We start from the raw sequence: 14,996 nt of genomic DNA on the forward strand, positions 1-14,996 counted from the left end.
TTCAAAGCAGCACGAGAGAATGAGTGAGAAAGCCCTCAGCCCAATGCTGCTAGCTAAGGTCTGACCAGCACTTACAAGCCAGGATTGGTTTTGCTTGTATTATCTCAAAAAGATAGCACATGGGTAGGGGCGAGGAACATGGGCTTTGGAGGCAGGCGGACTCAGATGCCCACGCCAGCTCTCCTGGGCACGACCTGTGGGAACTTAGGTAATTTCTCTTCTCTCAGCCTGTTGTCTTACTTGTGAAATGAAGATGTTGACATAAATTCATAGAGATGTTATAAGGAATATTAACATACCACTCTGACTCTTGATTCCTAAGAAGGACTATAAGCTACAGGTAAGAATAAAACACTCCTTTAAATTTGATCTTATTTATCGTATCCCATGTACCTAAATTTCTATTTAAAAGAGACCTGGCTTAGGGGCACCTGGGTAGCTCAGTTGGTGAAGCATCTGCCTTCGGCTCAGGTCATGATCCCGGGGTCCTGGGACCGAGCCCCGCATCGGGCTCCCTGCTTGGTGGAGAGCCTGCTTCTCCCTCTCCCTCTGCCGCTCCCCCTGCTTGTGGTCTCTCTTTCACTCTCAAATAAATAAAATCTTAAAAAAGAGAGAGAGAGAGAGACCTGGCTTAAACAGTGAATGGGAGCACAGCTCTGGATGCATCCAGGATGTGAAAACAAGTAACAGGATGAGAAGATACCAGATTGGTAGGAGACACTCATTTCTTTCATGTGCTCAATATTATCCCACTGAATAACACAGACACACACACACACACACACACACACAACTGGACGGGGTTAGGGGAGAACGAGTACCACTCTATTGCCTACCCCTACTGTTTGAGAAGTTCATTTGGAATAGGATTAGTTAGGGCATGTGAGTCCCGGGGGATATGACCCCCAAGCTCCAGACTGAAGATGTGCCAGGAAGGGACCCGGGCCCAGGACCCTTCTCAAGTAGGAGACACTATATAGGAGGTAGGAGAAAATAAACCAGACTCACATGTCTCAAGAAAGCATATAAATAAAAGAAATCTTAGGAAAAATAAATTCATAACGGTTTAGTGATTTACCTTACCTTTTTAATCGATGTCTATGATTTTATTGTTATTACTAAAATCACATTGTTCATTAACAGTAGTTTCTCACAATTTAAGTCTGTAAATACCTTATATTCAGTTTTATATCAATGAGACGAAATCCTAAAGGGCAGGGATGACGTTCTACTCAGCGGTGCCTCCCTTGACTTAGTGTGCGGAAGAGAGATGGCAAATGCAGGGTGGATTTGTGCACCTCGAAGAGAGCTACAGAGAGTCAACAGCTTCAACCAGCAGCTCCAGGCACCGCTAAGCAACTCAAGCTCCTCTTGAAATCGATGCACCTGCAGAAGTAATGTGTACTCTCTATACCAACCCTGGAATAAGGAAAATCCGTAATACAGACACAATTACAAAATGGCATTTAAGTCGGAAAAAAACCGGGAGTAAACGGATCAATGGTTGCATTTTTGTTCATTGAAAGTACCAATCCGTTTCACAAAAACAAGCTTTATAGAAAGACGAACGGAGTAATTTGTCTTGTCAGTTACAATTCATACAAAAATAGGTTCCAATATTAGCTACATACAACCACTCAAATACGATTTAAGAAGTATCAAAAAAAAAAAAACTCTTTAAAAAAATACAGTAGCAGCAAAAACACTGAACATCTGTAAACAAAACCACCAGTAACAAACCTATGCTTAATAACAAAAAAACGTGCATTCTTTTTAAAACATTAAATATCTATAATAAAAAACGATATTGGCCATTTTTTCTTAACATACAATACTCAGCATCTGAAACAATATGATCAATAATAGACACGAATCGGTGTTATAAGGCATGTTGAACAGTCTTTTCCACGACACTCAGGGCATCATGTTGCTGCAGAAGGTAAACTCTGCAAAAGTCTTCTCCTAGCTGTGATCCGCGCACACCGGGGGCACTCGGAGGACCGGAAACACTGCTTGTGAAAGCAAGCTCTGCACCCTACGAGTAGGAGGACAGCCATCAGCGAGCGGCCTATCTCGTCTTCTCACATATGTACAGATGCTCATCCCCACCCGGGGGAGAGAGGTGGTCTGAATCCAGAAACCAGTCGTACAACAGGAAATGAGGAAGGTTGTGGAAACCGCGGGATTCTGAAGTCCCCGGTATGTCCGAACACGAGGCCGAGAGAGTCTGATGCGGTGGATGCTGCCGTACCCGCCCCCCCCATCCCACTCTCAGGAGGCGGCCCTAACTGGAAATGGCCCTAACTGGAGAGACCTGCCTCCCACCCTCCCTCCCTCAAGGTCATCTCCCTTTGCTGGCACTGGCCTACATCCGGTGACTGATCAACGTGGGGCTTAAAGGTCTGGCTGGCCCCCGTCCCCAGTACGTGACAACGCAAAAGGCCATCCTGCTTCGGAGTGCCCTGTGGGATGTGCTGAGCCTTTGCTGCCTGCTACCACATCACGGTTCCCCCTCTCCCTCTGCCAAGTCCTGCTGACTTCACACCCCCCACAGGTGTGGAGCCTGCGAACACGCCCCAGGAGCTTTCTGCATGCACATCCGTGCCCCGGAGCCTCTCCTGCGATCCTGCCTAAGGACCCTGCCTAAGTGCTGGTGTGGTCTAAGGGGAAGAATGGCTCTTCTCAAGGGTAAAGGCAGAAATGCACGGTCAGATCTCTCCCACGAAACCGTTTAGAGATCACGGGATTTCCTCGAGCATGAATACACACAGTCAGACAAGGTCTGAAAATCTCTGCTGTGAAGAGCCGCATAGTAAATGTGTTAGGTCTTTCGGGGTACATGGTTTCCGTGACAACGACTCAAACTGCCCTTGGAGTGCAACAGGTGCCAGAGACAGCACCTCGGCCTTAGGCATGACCATGGTCCTATTCTAAAACTGGGGCGGTGGCTGTGGCCTGTCCTGGTGGGAAAGAACGGGGGCACAGGCAAAAGGGGGACCACTCTTGCCTCCAAACACTATATGGGGAGACGTCGCCCTTCATCCACGCCCCACCCAAATACTCCTCCCCATGCACCCAAAACTCCACGAGCTCCTACCCAACATGCAAGCACGCACCAGCATCATTATACTTTAAACAACGTTGCGCTTAAATGATTAAGTTGCCATTAAGCTAATTTTGTGCTTCAGTTACTAAGCTATTATCAAGCTGACGTTACGAAGTTGTTAAGATACCTGCACATCTTCTACATGTCTCGGTCTGAAAGGGGAAGATAACGGCTGTACTCCGGCAGAATTCACAAATGAAGCCCTTCCCTCGACACAGCTGCAAGAGAAGGGCCCAAAAAGTTGAAATCCTCCTTGGCAACGTTTCTTTGGATGGAGAAGCCAAGTCACTACTTTTACAGAACTTTATAAACATCTGTTTTTAAGTGTCCAGAACCCCAGCCTCTAGAAGGAACGGGATGCTATATCACGCTATAGTAGGGTAAACGAATGAGAACAGTGTGTGTGCATCTGCTTTGCCTGGAGAGATTTCACAGCCCTGGATCCCAAGTCCACACGGCTGTCCTTGGCACGTCAGGGCAGATGGGAGTCAGGCAAGGCCCCGAGCAGGGCTTGGCACCGACCTTAAGAAGTCACTTGGCCCAGGCTTGCTTCCCGGCCCTGCCACTTGCCAGCACGACGATCTTGGCGGTTACCGAATAGCTCTGAACCTCATTTCTTTCATCTGGAAATAGTGTTCCCCGCACTTCCCTCCCGGTTGGTGGGGGTTAAATGAGGTCAAGTGCAGAACACTCATCCCAGGTCCTGATGGGTAAGGGACAGCTCAGGGACACACCGATCCCGGGTGCACCTTACCTCACAGCTGGCCACATGTGCGATGGAAGCTTTTAGAATGTCCTTGAGCAAGGGCACCAGCAGCCTTTTCTTGACCCTGACCAGATCCTCCAGGGAGAACAGGTGGAGCTCATCAGTCAAGTGCCTCGGCACCTGCTCAAACTCCTTTAGCTCGCTGCCAGGGAGGAAACAAAGAGCAATTCAGACAGCCACCCACGCAGAGGCCATGACACAAGAAGGCTGAGCAGCCAGTGGTTTTCTCTGGCGCTCACACTTAATTTTTTTTGAACTCAAAAAAAAAAAAAACCCCAAGAGCAAGTTGACTTGACTCACCGTCTGACATTTTGCAAGTCTGTTTGGAAGCCAGGAACTTAAAATTCCATAAAAGCGGATTTCAAAAAGCTGAACCAGCAGAAAAACCTATCTCTTGCAGTCTGCCCATGTAGATACTGAGCAAAAGACAACTGCACATTGATTTTTCAAGTCTTGGAAACATGTACTGAGATTTAAAAAAAAAAAAAAAAAGACTACCTTATTCATTCCAGCTCAATTTCAAGTCCATCTGCATGCTGACTATTGTCCAGCCAACAGGAGAAGCACTGCTTGTAGGCAGGTGCGTGACTCCCCCATCCAGGAGTCCAGCACTGAGCACAAGACCCAAGCATCCAACTGTGAGCTGATCGTAGCCACCTGTGTGTCCCAAGGACATTCACACACTGATTGTAACTGTCTCCAACCCCTACTCATCTCCCCCTGAATTCCCTAAATCAGTTAGTGGCATCACCATGCACGCATGCCCAAGCCAGCCACTGCCTACACTGGACTTGACATTCCAGTCATGCCAAACTGGGCTGAATTCTCCATCTGGCCTGAGATGCTCATTCACACTGCATCTTCTGCTGGGGGATCCCTGACACTTCTTCTTCAGTCCGACTAGCTCTTCAAGCTCAGCCTTTTTCTCCAAGAAGCTCTGTGACCCACAGAGGGGCCCCGCCCAGCCCTTAGGACCTAAATGTTGCCTCTTCTGTGTCCTCAGGGCCCCGTGCATCTATGTCTAACACACAGTCCGGCAGTGATGGGTGTGTGCTTTCCCCCTGGACGTAACATGAGTCCTGTGGATTGTTTATCTGAAGCACAGAATGGATACTCAAGAAATTTTTGTAGACAGTAATTGTGGGGAATGTTATATGCTACAGACAAGAAAACTGACAGCCTGAGAAGTAATTAACCTGTCACACCACCGCCATGAGGTAGAGCTTAAGGCCAGATAACTACAGGAGACATGCTCCTCCCCAAGAAATTTAATTCAAAAGCAGTATATTATCATTAAATAAAGATCAGAAACTGAAAGAAGCTTTAAAACAAAACAATTTTTTAAAAACTATGATCCTACTGTAACAGATAATCTTAAGCCCTTGAGTAACCTCTTTTTTCACTTAAAAAATTCTATTTCTGTCATTGAATTCATGCCTATATCTTTAGGCCATGGTTTCCCGAAATTCCACCTCTAGAAGTTTACCTGAAGGACATATTATGGATGTGCCCAGAGACTCACCTAAAGCCTAGTTTTTTAAATAACAAATGGTATTAAAAATCTAAGTATCTATTAGATATTAAAATCTATTAGGTTTAATATCTATAGAGATATTAAAATCTATTTTAATATAAAGACATTAAAAATCTACCAGTAAGAGAACAATACTGACATTAACACCACATCATATTGTAGAATACTATACAGCCATGACAGCTGGACACACCTCTCTATCAGGGATTTTGATACATTGATACACTCGTGCTCATAGCAGCACTATTCACAACAGCTAAAAGGTGAAAGCAACCCAAGATGGCTGAATGGGTAGACGAAATGTGGTAGATACATACAATGGAATATTTTTCAGTCCCGAAAAAGGAAGGAAATTCTGACACATGCCACAACATGGGTGAACCTCCAGGACATTATGTTGAGTGCAATGAGCCAGTCACAAAAGGACAGACACTATATGACTGCGCTTATATGAGGTACCTAGAGGAGTCAGTTCGTAGAGACAGTAAGGAGAATGGTGGTTGCGGGGGAAGAGGGAGTTACTGCTAAATGGATATAGAATTCCAGTTTTGCAAGATAAAGAAGTTCTGTGGATGGATGGTGGTGACAGGTTGCACACGAATTTGAATGTACTTAATGTGACTGAATTGTGCACTTCAAATGGTTGAGATGGTATATTTTGTTATGTGTATTTTATCACAATTTAAAATAACAACAACAACAGTAATAATAATGGCCACTGGCTAGAGGTATTTCATCCTTGTTTTGGCCGATTCTTCTAACACGTTAAGTTCTCTGCTTGTGAGCCAGGAGGTTTAGTAACCTTAACGACAGGGTCTGCATCACCAAGGAGAGGCCTGAGGGAGTTGCTGTGCTAAGGGGCCCTGTGGACTGGAGGAGGTGGGACCAGGTGGCACCCAGGGGACTGGCAGATGTGTGGAGGCTCCCAGCCCTCCCCGCCCCTCAGGCCGGGCCTGGCCCAGCCAACCCCAGTACCTTTCAGCAAACCTGCAGGTCTTCAACATCTTCTTGATATGAAAAAGCTGCTCCCGGGTTTCCTAATGTGAGAAACCAAACGGGGGAAAAGTTAATGCGATCGACGGCACAGAAAATGTATAAATCAAATTTAAATGTTATTTCTAACTTTGAAATGCTACAACTCTGTAAGACAAGCCTTTGAAGTAAACAGTCTATATAGCAGGGGTTCCTGACTGAGTCCAGGAGGGACCCAAGTTGAGTGGAGCCTGAAGCTTACACAACCACTGGGGGCCTTCTTTGAGGAAAACACAAAACTATGTATAAAAGATGGAGATCCTGCCCTTTGTGGCAACATGGATGAAACTGGAGGGCATTGTGCCGAGCGAAACAAGACAGACACAGAAAGAAAAAAGCTGCCTGGTCTCCCTTACACGTGGAATCCTAAAAAAGTCAAATACACAGAAGCAAAGAGTTGAACAGAGCTCTCCAGGGATGCGGAGGTGGGGCAAATGGGGAGATGCTGGTCAAAGGGAACAAAGGTGCAGTTATGTAGGATGAGTAAGTCTAGAGATCTAATATATGGTATGATGACTATAGTTAATAATACTGTATTGAGGACTGGAAATTTGCTAAGAGAGTACATTTCAGGTGCTCCCACCACCCACCCACACACACACACACACACACACCCCGTAACTGCGAGGAGCTGGATATGTTAATTATCTTGACCAGTAATTATTTCACTTGCATTTGAATATCAAATTACCATGCTGCACACCTTAAACATAAACAAGTTTATTTTAAAACTACTAATAAATAAATTTCAAAAGCTAGGTATAAATGCCAAACTATGCGTAAATAGGAAATTTGGTACGCGGCCTCGGAAGGGGGGCCCTGAAGCTAAAGCTCCAGCGGCTGGCGGTAAACCCGCCCCGCGGAGGGTCCGCCTGGGTGCCCCCGGAGACCCAGAAGGCGCGAGGCGCATTGGCGGCCAGGGCCCTCGGCGCCACCGGCCGCGCCTCCCCCGCGGAGGCAGCTGCTCACCCTCGCTCTGTCCAGTTCCTTGGCCTTGGCGTACAGGCCGGGGCCAACGCTCAGCAAATTGAAAACGGGCTGGTGCCACAGGCTGTCCAGCAGCCGTCTGGAGAAATGGCTGACGTAGTATTTCCTGAAGTCCCACGTGGTCAGGATCCGGGCAGGGATGCAGGTCTCCTCGTACGTGTGGCAGCAGTCACAGAAATACTTCCCCAGGTAGGCGCAGTACCGCAGGCGCTTCACAAACTCTGCAAGAGCACAAGGGCGGGGGGGGGGGGGGGGGGGGGGGGAGCACAGCTCACCTCGGCTGGCAGCCCTCCGCCCCCCGCCCCCCGCTTCCCATTCCCACCGGGGTTCAAGCCTCCGACTGCTGGGCTTGCGCTGGACCCGCCGCAGCTGCGAAGGCTGGGGCGGGGACTGGAGGCCGTCTGTTATGGCCACTCCCGAGTGTTGCTGTCCCAAAACAGGAGTCAGAAAAAAGAGACACCGCCCCCCCCCCCCAGCACCAGTACTCCTGAATTTGGAAGACGGGCATTGTAAACTGCGCTGTAGCCAAAAGAACATGAGATTTAGAGTCTAGCAATCGGGTGGGCGCCACCCTCTGCCTCCGGCTGGGCTGGCAGGCAGCCTGAGCGCTGGTGGGAATCTCCTCAGGCCAAGTAGCCTGAGGCCATAAAAAGCAGCTCAGAACTAGATTCTGGGATATCACACGGACCGAAAGTGCTTGGTAAATTGTCAAGCACGCCAGGTACGCTCTTAGGGAGTAGCACCCCAAAGACTTCCTGGATAAATCCATGGGAAACACATTACAGAAATGCACCAAGGATGGGAATAGGCGAGACGTGGAAACATGGAATGCCGATGACCAGGAATGATGTGAAAAACCATCTCGACAACAAAGACGTGCGTGTTGAAAGAGTGAACTCCTTGGTTTTGCATCAAACTCTCACAAAGGTAGAGGACCGAGAGCAGGCGAGGTGCAGAGGGGCGGACACTCACTCTCAGGGCTGACAGGAGGGGACTTTCTCGGAGGACATTTCCATGATATACTTTAACTCTTCAGTGTGTAGTGGGAATCCTACTTCTGTGACACCAGACAGAAATGCTAACATGCACACACGGAGATACAGAGAGGTGTTCATACAGCACATTTATAGTGGGAGCGGGGGACAGCAATCTAAAGATACATCAAGAAGCAACTGGCTAGACAAGTATGGTGTACTCAACAATGAAATGACAGAGAACCGATGAATTTCATGGATGAGTGTGGGCAGTGGACATCCAGTTCCAGATAGGTATACTGCGATCTTGATTTTGCTTTTAAAAATACACATACACCGTCCAAGAGATCCTCACTAAAAAGCCAGTAGTGAATACTTCTAAAGCGCGGGAGAAAGGATTTTCGTTCTTTTGCATTTTTTAATTTGCTAAAATGAGCATGCATTGCTTTCAGAAATATATCTAACAAAATATATTGACAAGCAAAAGGTATAGGGACAAAGGCAACAAATCCCTGGGTACCCACCACCAAGTTTAAGAAAAAGACAGCAATTCAGTTAAGTCTCCCCTGTGTCCCTCCCTCAACATCTGAGTCTAAGACGAGCGAGGATGATATTTATCATTCACCCTTTGACTCACGGGTTTCTTTGTAATGAAAATACCATAAGGTATAATACAAATATTAGACGATACATGCTGCAAAGATGAAATGAATTGCTGGGTGGGAAAGCAGCTACCAAAGTACCTGGGACACTGCAGATTCTAAATCTAGTTTCCTCATACCAGCTTCCAGAATAAACAAGGCCACTTATATCTTAATGAAAGGAGATGTTACTTGAATAACGTGAGCTTTCAATGAGTTAAGTACATTGCTAGTCCTATATGCTTCTGCACATATGTTTACCAAAAAAATAAAATAAAATAAAACCAATCAATCAATCAATCAATCAATCAACAGGGCCTGAGTGACTGCAAGAGCAATCCTTTACTGAGCACTTACTTTGTGTCATGCTCTGGTTAAAAGTCTCACCTACGCTGTGTCATTCTCTGGGGCTATTACTTCCCTTATTTCACTGATGAGAGCAGAGACAGGGAATAATAATCGGCTTATGCCAGAGACACACAGGGAGCAGGCCAGTGGGATTCCCACCCACGTCTGGCCTGAAGCTCCAGCTTGTGGCCATCATAGCCCCCTCATCCTCTGCCGCATTCGACGGAGGGCAAGGGCGAGGAGCTAATGCCTTTGCGCTTGCCCAAATTATCCCTCAGACCCCGGTAGCACCCATTGATTCTTATTATTTACAATAGTTTATGCTCTATAAAGTTGTCATGAACACCAAATTCGTGAAGACTGAAGTATGCTCCTGAGGGAAATACAGGTTTAGGCTTCTGTGAGCCTGTGGTAACAACATTTTCACCAACTGGTCAGTATATAACCTTGTTTCATGTGTGTTTTCTGCTTAAAGACACTGTATTTAATATATTTTGTTATAATTTATTTTTAACAACCTTATATATATTACTAATAATATACCAACAATAATAATCTTATATATACATTACCAACAATATATTATTTTGTTATATTTAGTTATATCATTGAATTCAGGGCCGACAGAACTATCTATAACTCATGCCTGAATGAAGCTTATCTAATGCATGTATATTTTCCATAAAGCAAATCATAACCTTCTCGTGCTTAGGAGCACTTCAGTACTACATGTGGGGGATATTTTAAACAGCTAAATCGCCAACAAAAAATGCAAAACTGTAAAAAAAAAAAAAGGCATTCAATAAACCATGAGAAGGCCTTATTTAAAGTGTGAGAAATAAAACAAGGCAGAGCATTGCCTTCTGCTGGAAACGTGTGCATCAGGCAACTCAAATTTCAGGCAACTCAAATTTTTGGTGCTTTGTGCATATTTGGGCATGACTATGAAAACACCATGAGTAATGATTTTGTGGTCACCAATAAATTTTATCGAATAGATGAATCTGCAAATATGGAATCATAAATAACCAGGTTCAACTATAAGTACACACAACTAGGGTTGACGAATTATTGTTAAGAACTTGTTAAGTGCTTAATGTCTGAGTTCTTAAATTTCAGATCTTGAGAAGTCAGTTGTATGTGTCTATTTCCCACCCCGGATTAAGATTTCTGATTTGGCAGATAATGAGTATTTTTTTGCTTGTGACAGGGCCTTGATACATTTTCTATAAAATGGGCCCAAAGGAAGGTATGCTCTGGCCCTTGCACTCTACATTTCTGATCAAACTTAGCAAGATGGGAAGAGAAAGGGGGACAGACGGGGCCAATAAATTTTCCTGATGTAATTCATCTTTCCCTAAAATCTACAATCTTAACATTTCAATATCCAGTCACTCATTCATCAAATTTCATTGACTATCTACTAAATACTACACTATTAATACAGAATAAATTATGTCTCTTTCTTTCGGTTTCTTGAGTCCTTTAATTAAAACAGAGCCAAACGACGCATCCTAAACCAGCTGTTCTAGACCAGGGGTGATTTTTTTTTTCTCTCTAAGAATATTTGGAAATATCTGGAGATATTTCCAGTTGTCGTAATTGGGGAGCCACCAGGGGCATCTGATGATGCTACTGAGTGTCCTAGAATGTACAGGACAGCCGTACAACAAAGTCAAGTAGTACTGAAATTGAGAAGCCCTGCTCTAAAACCACAGCTGTTTCTCACTGGAGGAGAAGTCAATGTCACAGAAAAAAAAAAAATAGGAAGGACAAATTCTAGAACGGTGCTGTCCAACAGAACTTTCTGGGAGGATGGAAATGTTCTAAGCCCGTACCATCCAATGTGGTAGCTACGAGCCCCATGTGGCTACTGAGCACTTGAAATGTCGCTAGTGTGCCTGAGGAACTGGATTTTTAACTTTAGTTAATTTAAATTAAATCTTAAATAGCCGCATGAGCTAGTGGCTACCATGTTGGATTGTGCAGGTATAGAATAAAGATGGCTAAAGAGAAATAATAACTAAATGCAGTGTATGAAACTTGGTTAGAACCTGGGTGGAAAAATTAGCTATAAACGACATCATGAGAAAAACAAACGAATATGGACTAGTATGAGAGAATATTTAGAGAATTGTTATTAATTTCCTTTGGTGTGCTAACTGTTCATCATCCTTATTTTTAGAACATGCTGAAGTATTAAAGGGTAAACTGTCATGTTGTCTGCTTACTTTTCAAATGGTTCAACATGTGTGAGACTGGAGGGAACAAAGGAGACCTGACAACTACGTGCCATGTGCAATTCTGGATTGGACCCGGGAGCAGATCAAGGTCATGCGTGAAATCTGAATAAGTCTGTGGCTGAGTGAATAGGATTGTACCAATGCAAAGTTCTCGGTTGTAGTAATTATACTCTGATGATTATAAGACGTTAACAGGAGGGAAAGCTGGATGAAGGGAATACAGAATATCTCTGTACCATTTTTGCAACTCCTCTGTAAGTCCAAAAATACCTTAAAATAAAAAGTCAAGGGGCACCTGGGTGGCTCAGTCGGTTAAGCGTCTGCCTTCAGCTCATGTCATGATCTCAGGGTTCTGAGATCGAGCCCCAAGTCAGGCTCCCTGCTCGGCAGGGAGTCTGCTTCTCCCTCTCCCTCTCCTTCTCCCTCTGCCCCTCACCCTGCTTGTGCTTGCTCTCTCTCTCTCAAATAAAATCTTTTTTAAAAAATTAAAGAAATAAAAAGTCAAAATATATCCTAAGAACTATATAGGAAGTTCATAGGAAAAGTCCAAAATTATCTCCGTGGCTGATAACGCATCTACCATCTGTGCCCTGGGCAACTGTGAGCATGCTTTCTTCTCTCCTTATTACTCTCTGGTCACACAGGACTTCTCTGCAATCGCTGCAGGCCCTTTGCTCAGGGTGACCCCTACCCCCGCAAAACACACGCACATGCTTCTGGGGATAATCACTTCCCTACAGAACTTCTCCCTCCCAGCCCCCCAAGCCCAGATTCAGTTCCCATGCGGTAAATCCCACAGCACTCTTGACTTTCTCTTTCATGGCAAGTATCATCCCTGCTGTTCACTTGGCTGATGACTCTGCCTTCCTGTAAGCAAGCTCCATGAGGGAAGGATCATGTTTATGCCACCAGGGAAGGCATACATCTCCGTAGTTGAACAGACTTAAGGAGATCGTTTAAAAGTTGGTGGAATCACAGTCACGTGTTCATAGTTTCTGACTCATGCACTCAATCATGCACTCGATACTGAGGAACCAGGATACAGTGGTTAACCAAACAGACATGGTCCCCACCGGACTAGCTGGGAGGATGAGTCCTGTAACTGAAACCAGTTACAACTATGATGAATGGCGGGCACTGTCATTCAATATGATAGAAGGAATCCCAGACAGATTGCTGTTTTCTGTATTTCTTTCCTGAGGTGGAGGTCCTCAAAGTCTTTTTCCTTCCAAGACTTCCTATCAAAGGCCAAGAGAACCCTTTCCAGCAAAGCTCCTCTTCCCAGCCTTCTATAGGTCAGACCTGTGGATGCCCTCATAAGCAGAACAAGTGATTCAGAGTCTTCAGTGGGCAATTTGCATTTCTGACTGGAAGAAGTCTGATTTTCTAGTCCCCAGCTGGCCCAGGAATGATTCCTCTAGGCCACCTCCTCAAACCCTCTCAGAGGAGTTTGGCTAGCTCCTTGATAAGCCATTCAAGCATGGAACAAGTCTCTTTAGAGGAAACCGTGCACCAGGTGCTCTTGAAAGAGCAGGGGATAGAGCAATGAATAAAACAGACAACATGTCTGTCCTGACGGAACTTTGAATCTAGACAGGGACGCAGACCAATGATAAGAAAAATTAGTAGAATCTAAAAGAGTATTTTAGGAAGATAAGTACTAGAATGAAAAATAAGGAAGGGTAAAGTGTACACGTGTATGTTTGTGGCCAGGAGTGTGGCAAGGTGGACATTTTCAATAGGGCAGCCAGGGAAAACCTTGTAAATTCTGAGTGAAGATGTGCAGGAAGTAAGGGAACCAGCCATAGGGATGTCATTCTAGGGCGAGAAAAGCAGAAATGCAAATCCCTAAGTCAGGAGTGAGCCTGCCTCCTTCAAGGACCAGAAGGGAGGCCATGTGGCTGGAGCTGAGTGCCCAATGGGGAGAGAACTAGGAGATGGTCCAAGAGGTAACAGGCCAGCCATGTAGCCTTATATATAGGTCACGATGGCCTCTTCATGAAAGAGAGGGCAGTATTGTGAAGTTCTTGTAACAACTTCATCAAAGGCATCGTTCACAAAAACAGTGCACTCTCCAACTTTGCTATTCTTCCCCCGTCACAGCATACTCAACAGGTAATCCACTGCTCATACTTACTAGGTTCTATTGGAGTTCCACAACCAGCACACAAAAAATTCTGGGCTGCTACCACGAGTTCCCTCCTGAGTACAGAAAATGATCACAGTTACAGTTCAGAAGTAGCCAATGGAGCATTTTTCACTGACTGGAAAAGAAACCGACATCATGGTGCTTTTCTTGGCTCGGGGCCTTAATTTTGTCATTTTTCATTTGGGAAAAAAAATAACATTCTTCAACAGAGTTTTTTAGTTGAGATTTCTGGATCTTTTATTTTATTATTTATTTTTATTTATTTATTTGTTTGTTTGTTTATTTTGAGATCTCTGGGCCTTTTAAAAACCCCTGCTATCACCAAAACCGAAGTCAGTATCATGAATAACTATTCCACCATGGGATCTTTAGAGACTGCTCACTGTGCATGCACAGGACCCCCACCAGAGAAAACTGGAAACACACAACGCATGCGAGAAAGTTCAGGGAGATGAAACACCAAGAGGTGATGTGCCCGGGAAGTTCACAAATGGATCCAAAGAAACTTGGATGAGTAAGAGGTCATGTAAGACCTAAGTATCAAACATATTTGGAGAGCGATAGTCTACTGAAGTGTCTTCTATTGAACTGTTGACACCACAACTTCATATGTGATTTGGAAATACAAAGGAAATTGCAAAATTTTATTACAACTTAGGGTCAGCAAAAATGACCAACGTAAAACTGTGTGGACCCCTACCTGTCTCCCTTAGAGAGGATATAGGGAAATTCTCGAGAAAAGATAGCCTTGGCTAAGGAGAGTGACCCCACCCCAAGTCTGGAGAAGGAGCTCTTCTGCCCAAGCACCGCAGAGACCTTCTTGTCATTCTCTCAAAAGAAAAACACAAGACAGAGCCTATAGGACACTTACATGGGGCAAAGGCAAGAACCTTTGCCAGTCCCTTCTTTATGCTGCAGTTTGGGAACACACTAAATATAAGCCAAGAGGAATGGAGAAATTGTAGTTGGTTAAAATGTCCCCTTGTAATGTCATATACTCTCAGAAACAAATTAAACTTCTACCTTAAATTATTATATATTTTATTTATACATATACATTTATAAAAATGAGTTTATTTCTTTTTTTCTTTTGCATCCTCTTTTGTTGTTTTGTCTTTCAGGATTTTGTTACTTCTTAGAGAACAAAGGTATTTTTATTTGCATCCTGTTGCATTTTTTAACTATTAGGAGCCCTCCTCAGGATTAGAGTTTCCCT

The 14,996-nt window shown here is 44.7% G+C and overlaps 1 protein-coding gene across 4 annotated transcripts in view; it reads right to left on the reverse strand.

The window, feature by feature from the left end:
• Window positions 1–1,084: 1,084 nt before the first annotated feature.
• RUBCNL (rubicon like autophagy enhancer) overlaps window positions 1,085–14,996 on the reverse strand; it is a 37,786-nt gene continuing 23,874 nt past the window's right edge. For 3 of the 4 annotated variants that reach the window (XM_035003366.1, XM_035003367.1, XM_035003365.1), the window contains 6 exons: window positions 13,769–13,833; window positions 7,408–7,646; window positions 6,382–6,443; window positions 3,861–4,014; window positions 3,234–3,324; window positions 1,085–2,035 (listed from right to left, as the gene is read on the reverse strand). In XM_035003366.1, the coding sequence (XP_034859257.1) occupies window positions 1,923–2,035; window positions 3,234–3,324; window positions 3,861–4,014; window positions 6,382–6,443; window positions 7,408–7,646; window positions 13,769–13,833 (724 nt within the window). In that variant the 3' untranslated portion in view covers window positions 1,085–1,922. The remainder of the gene's footprint in view (window positions 2,036–3,233; window positions 3,325–3,860; window positions 4,015–6,381; window positions 6,444–7,407; window positions 7,647–13,768; window positions 13,834–14,996) is intronic. The other variant, XM_035003368.1, reaches the window with a different exon arrangement.

The sequence above is a fragment of the Mirounga leonina genome, unplaced genomic scaffold (assembly GCF_011800145.1).
Source record: "Mirounga leonina isolate KUSES-001 unplaced genomic scaffold, KU_Mleo_1.0 Mir_127, whole genome shotgun sequence".
NCBI classification, from domain to species: Eukaryota; Metazoa; Chordata; class Mammalia; order Carnivora; family Phocidae; genus Mirounga; species Mirounga leonina.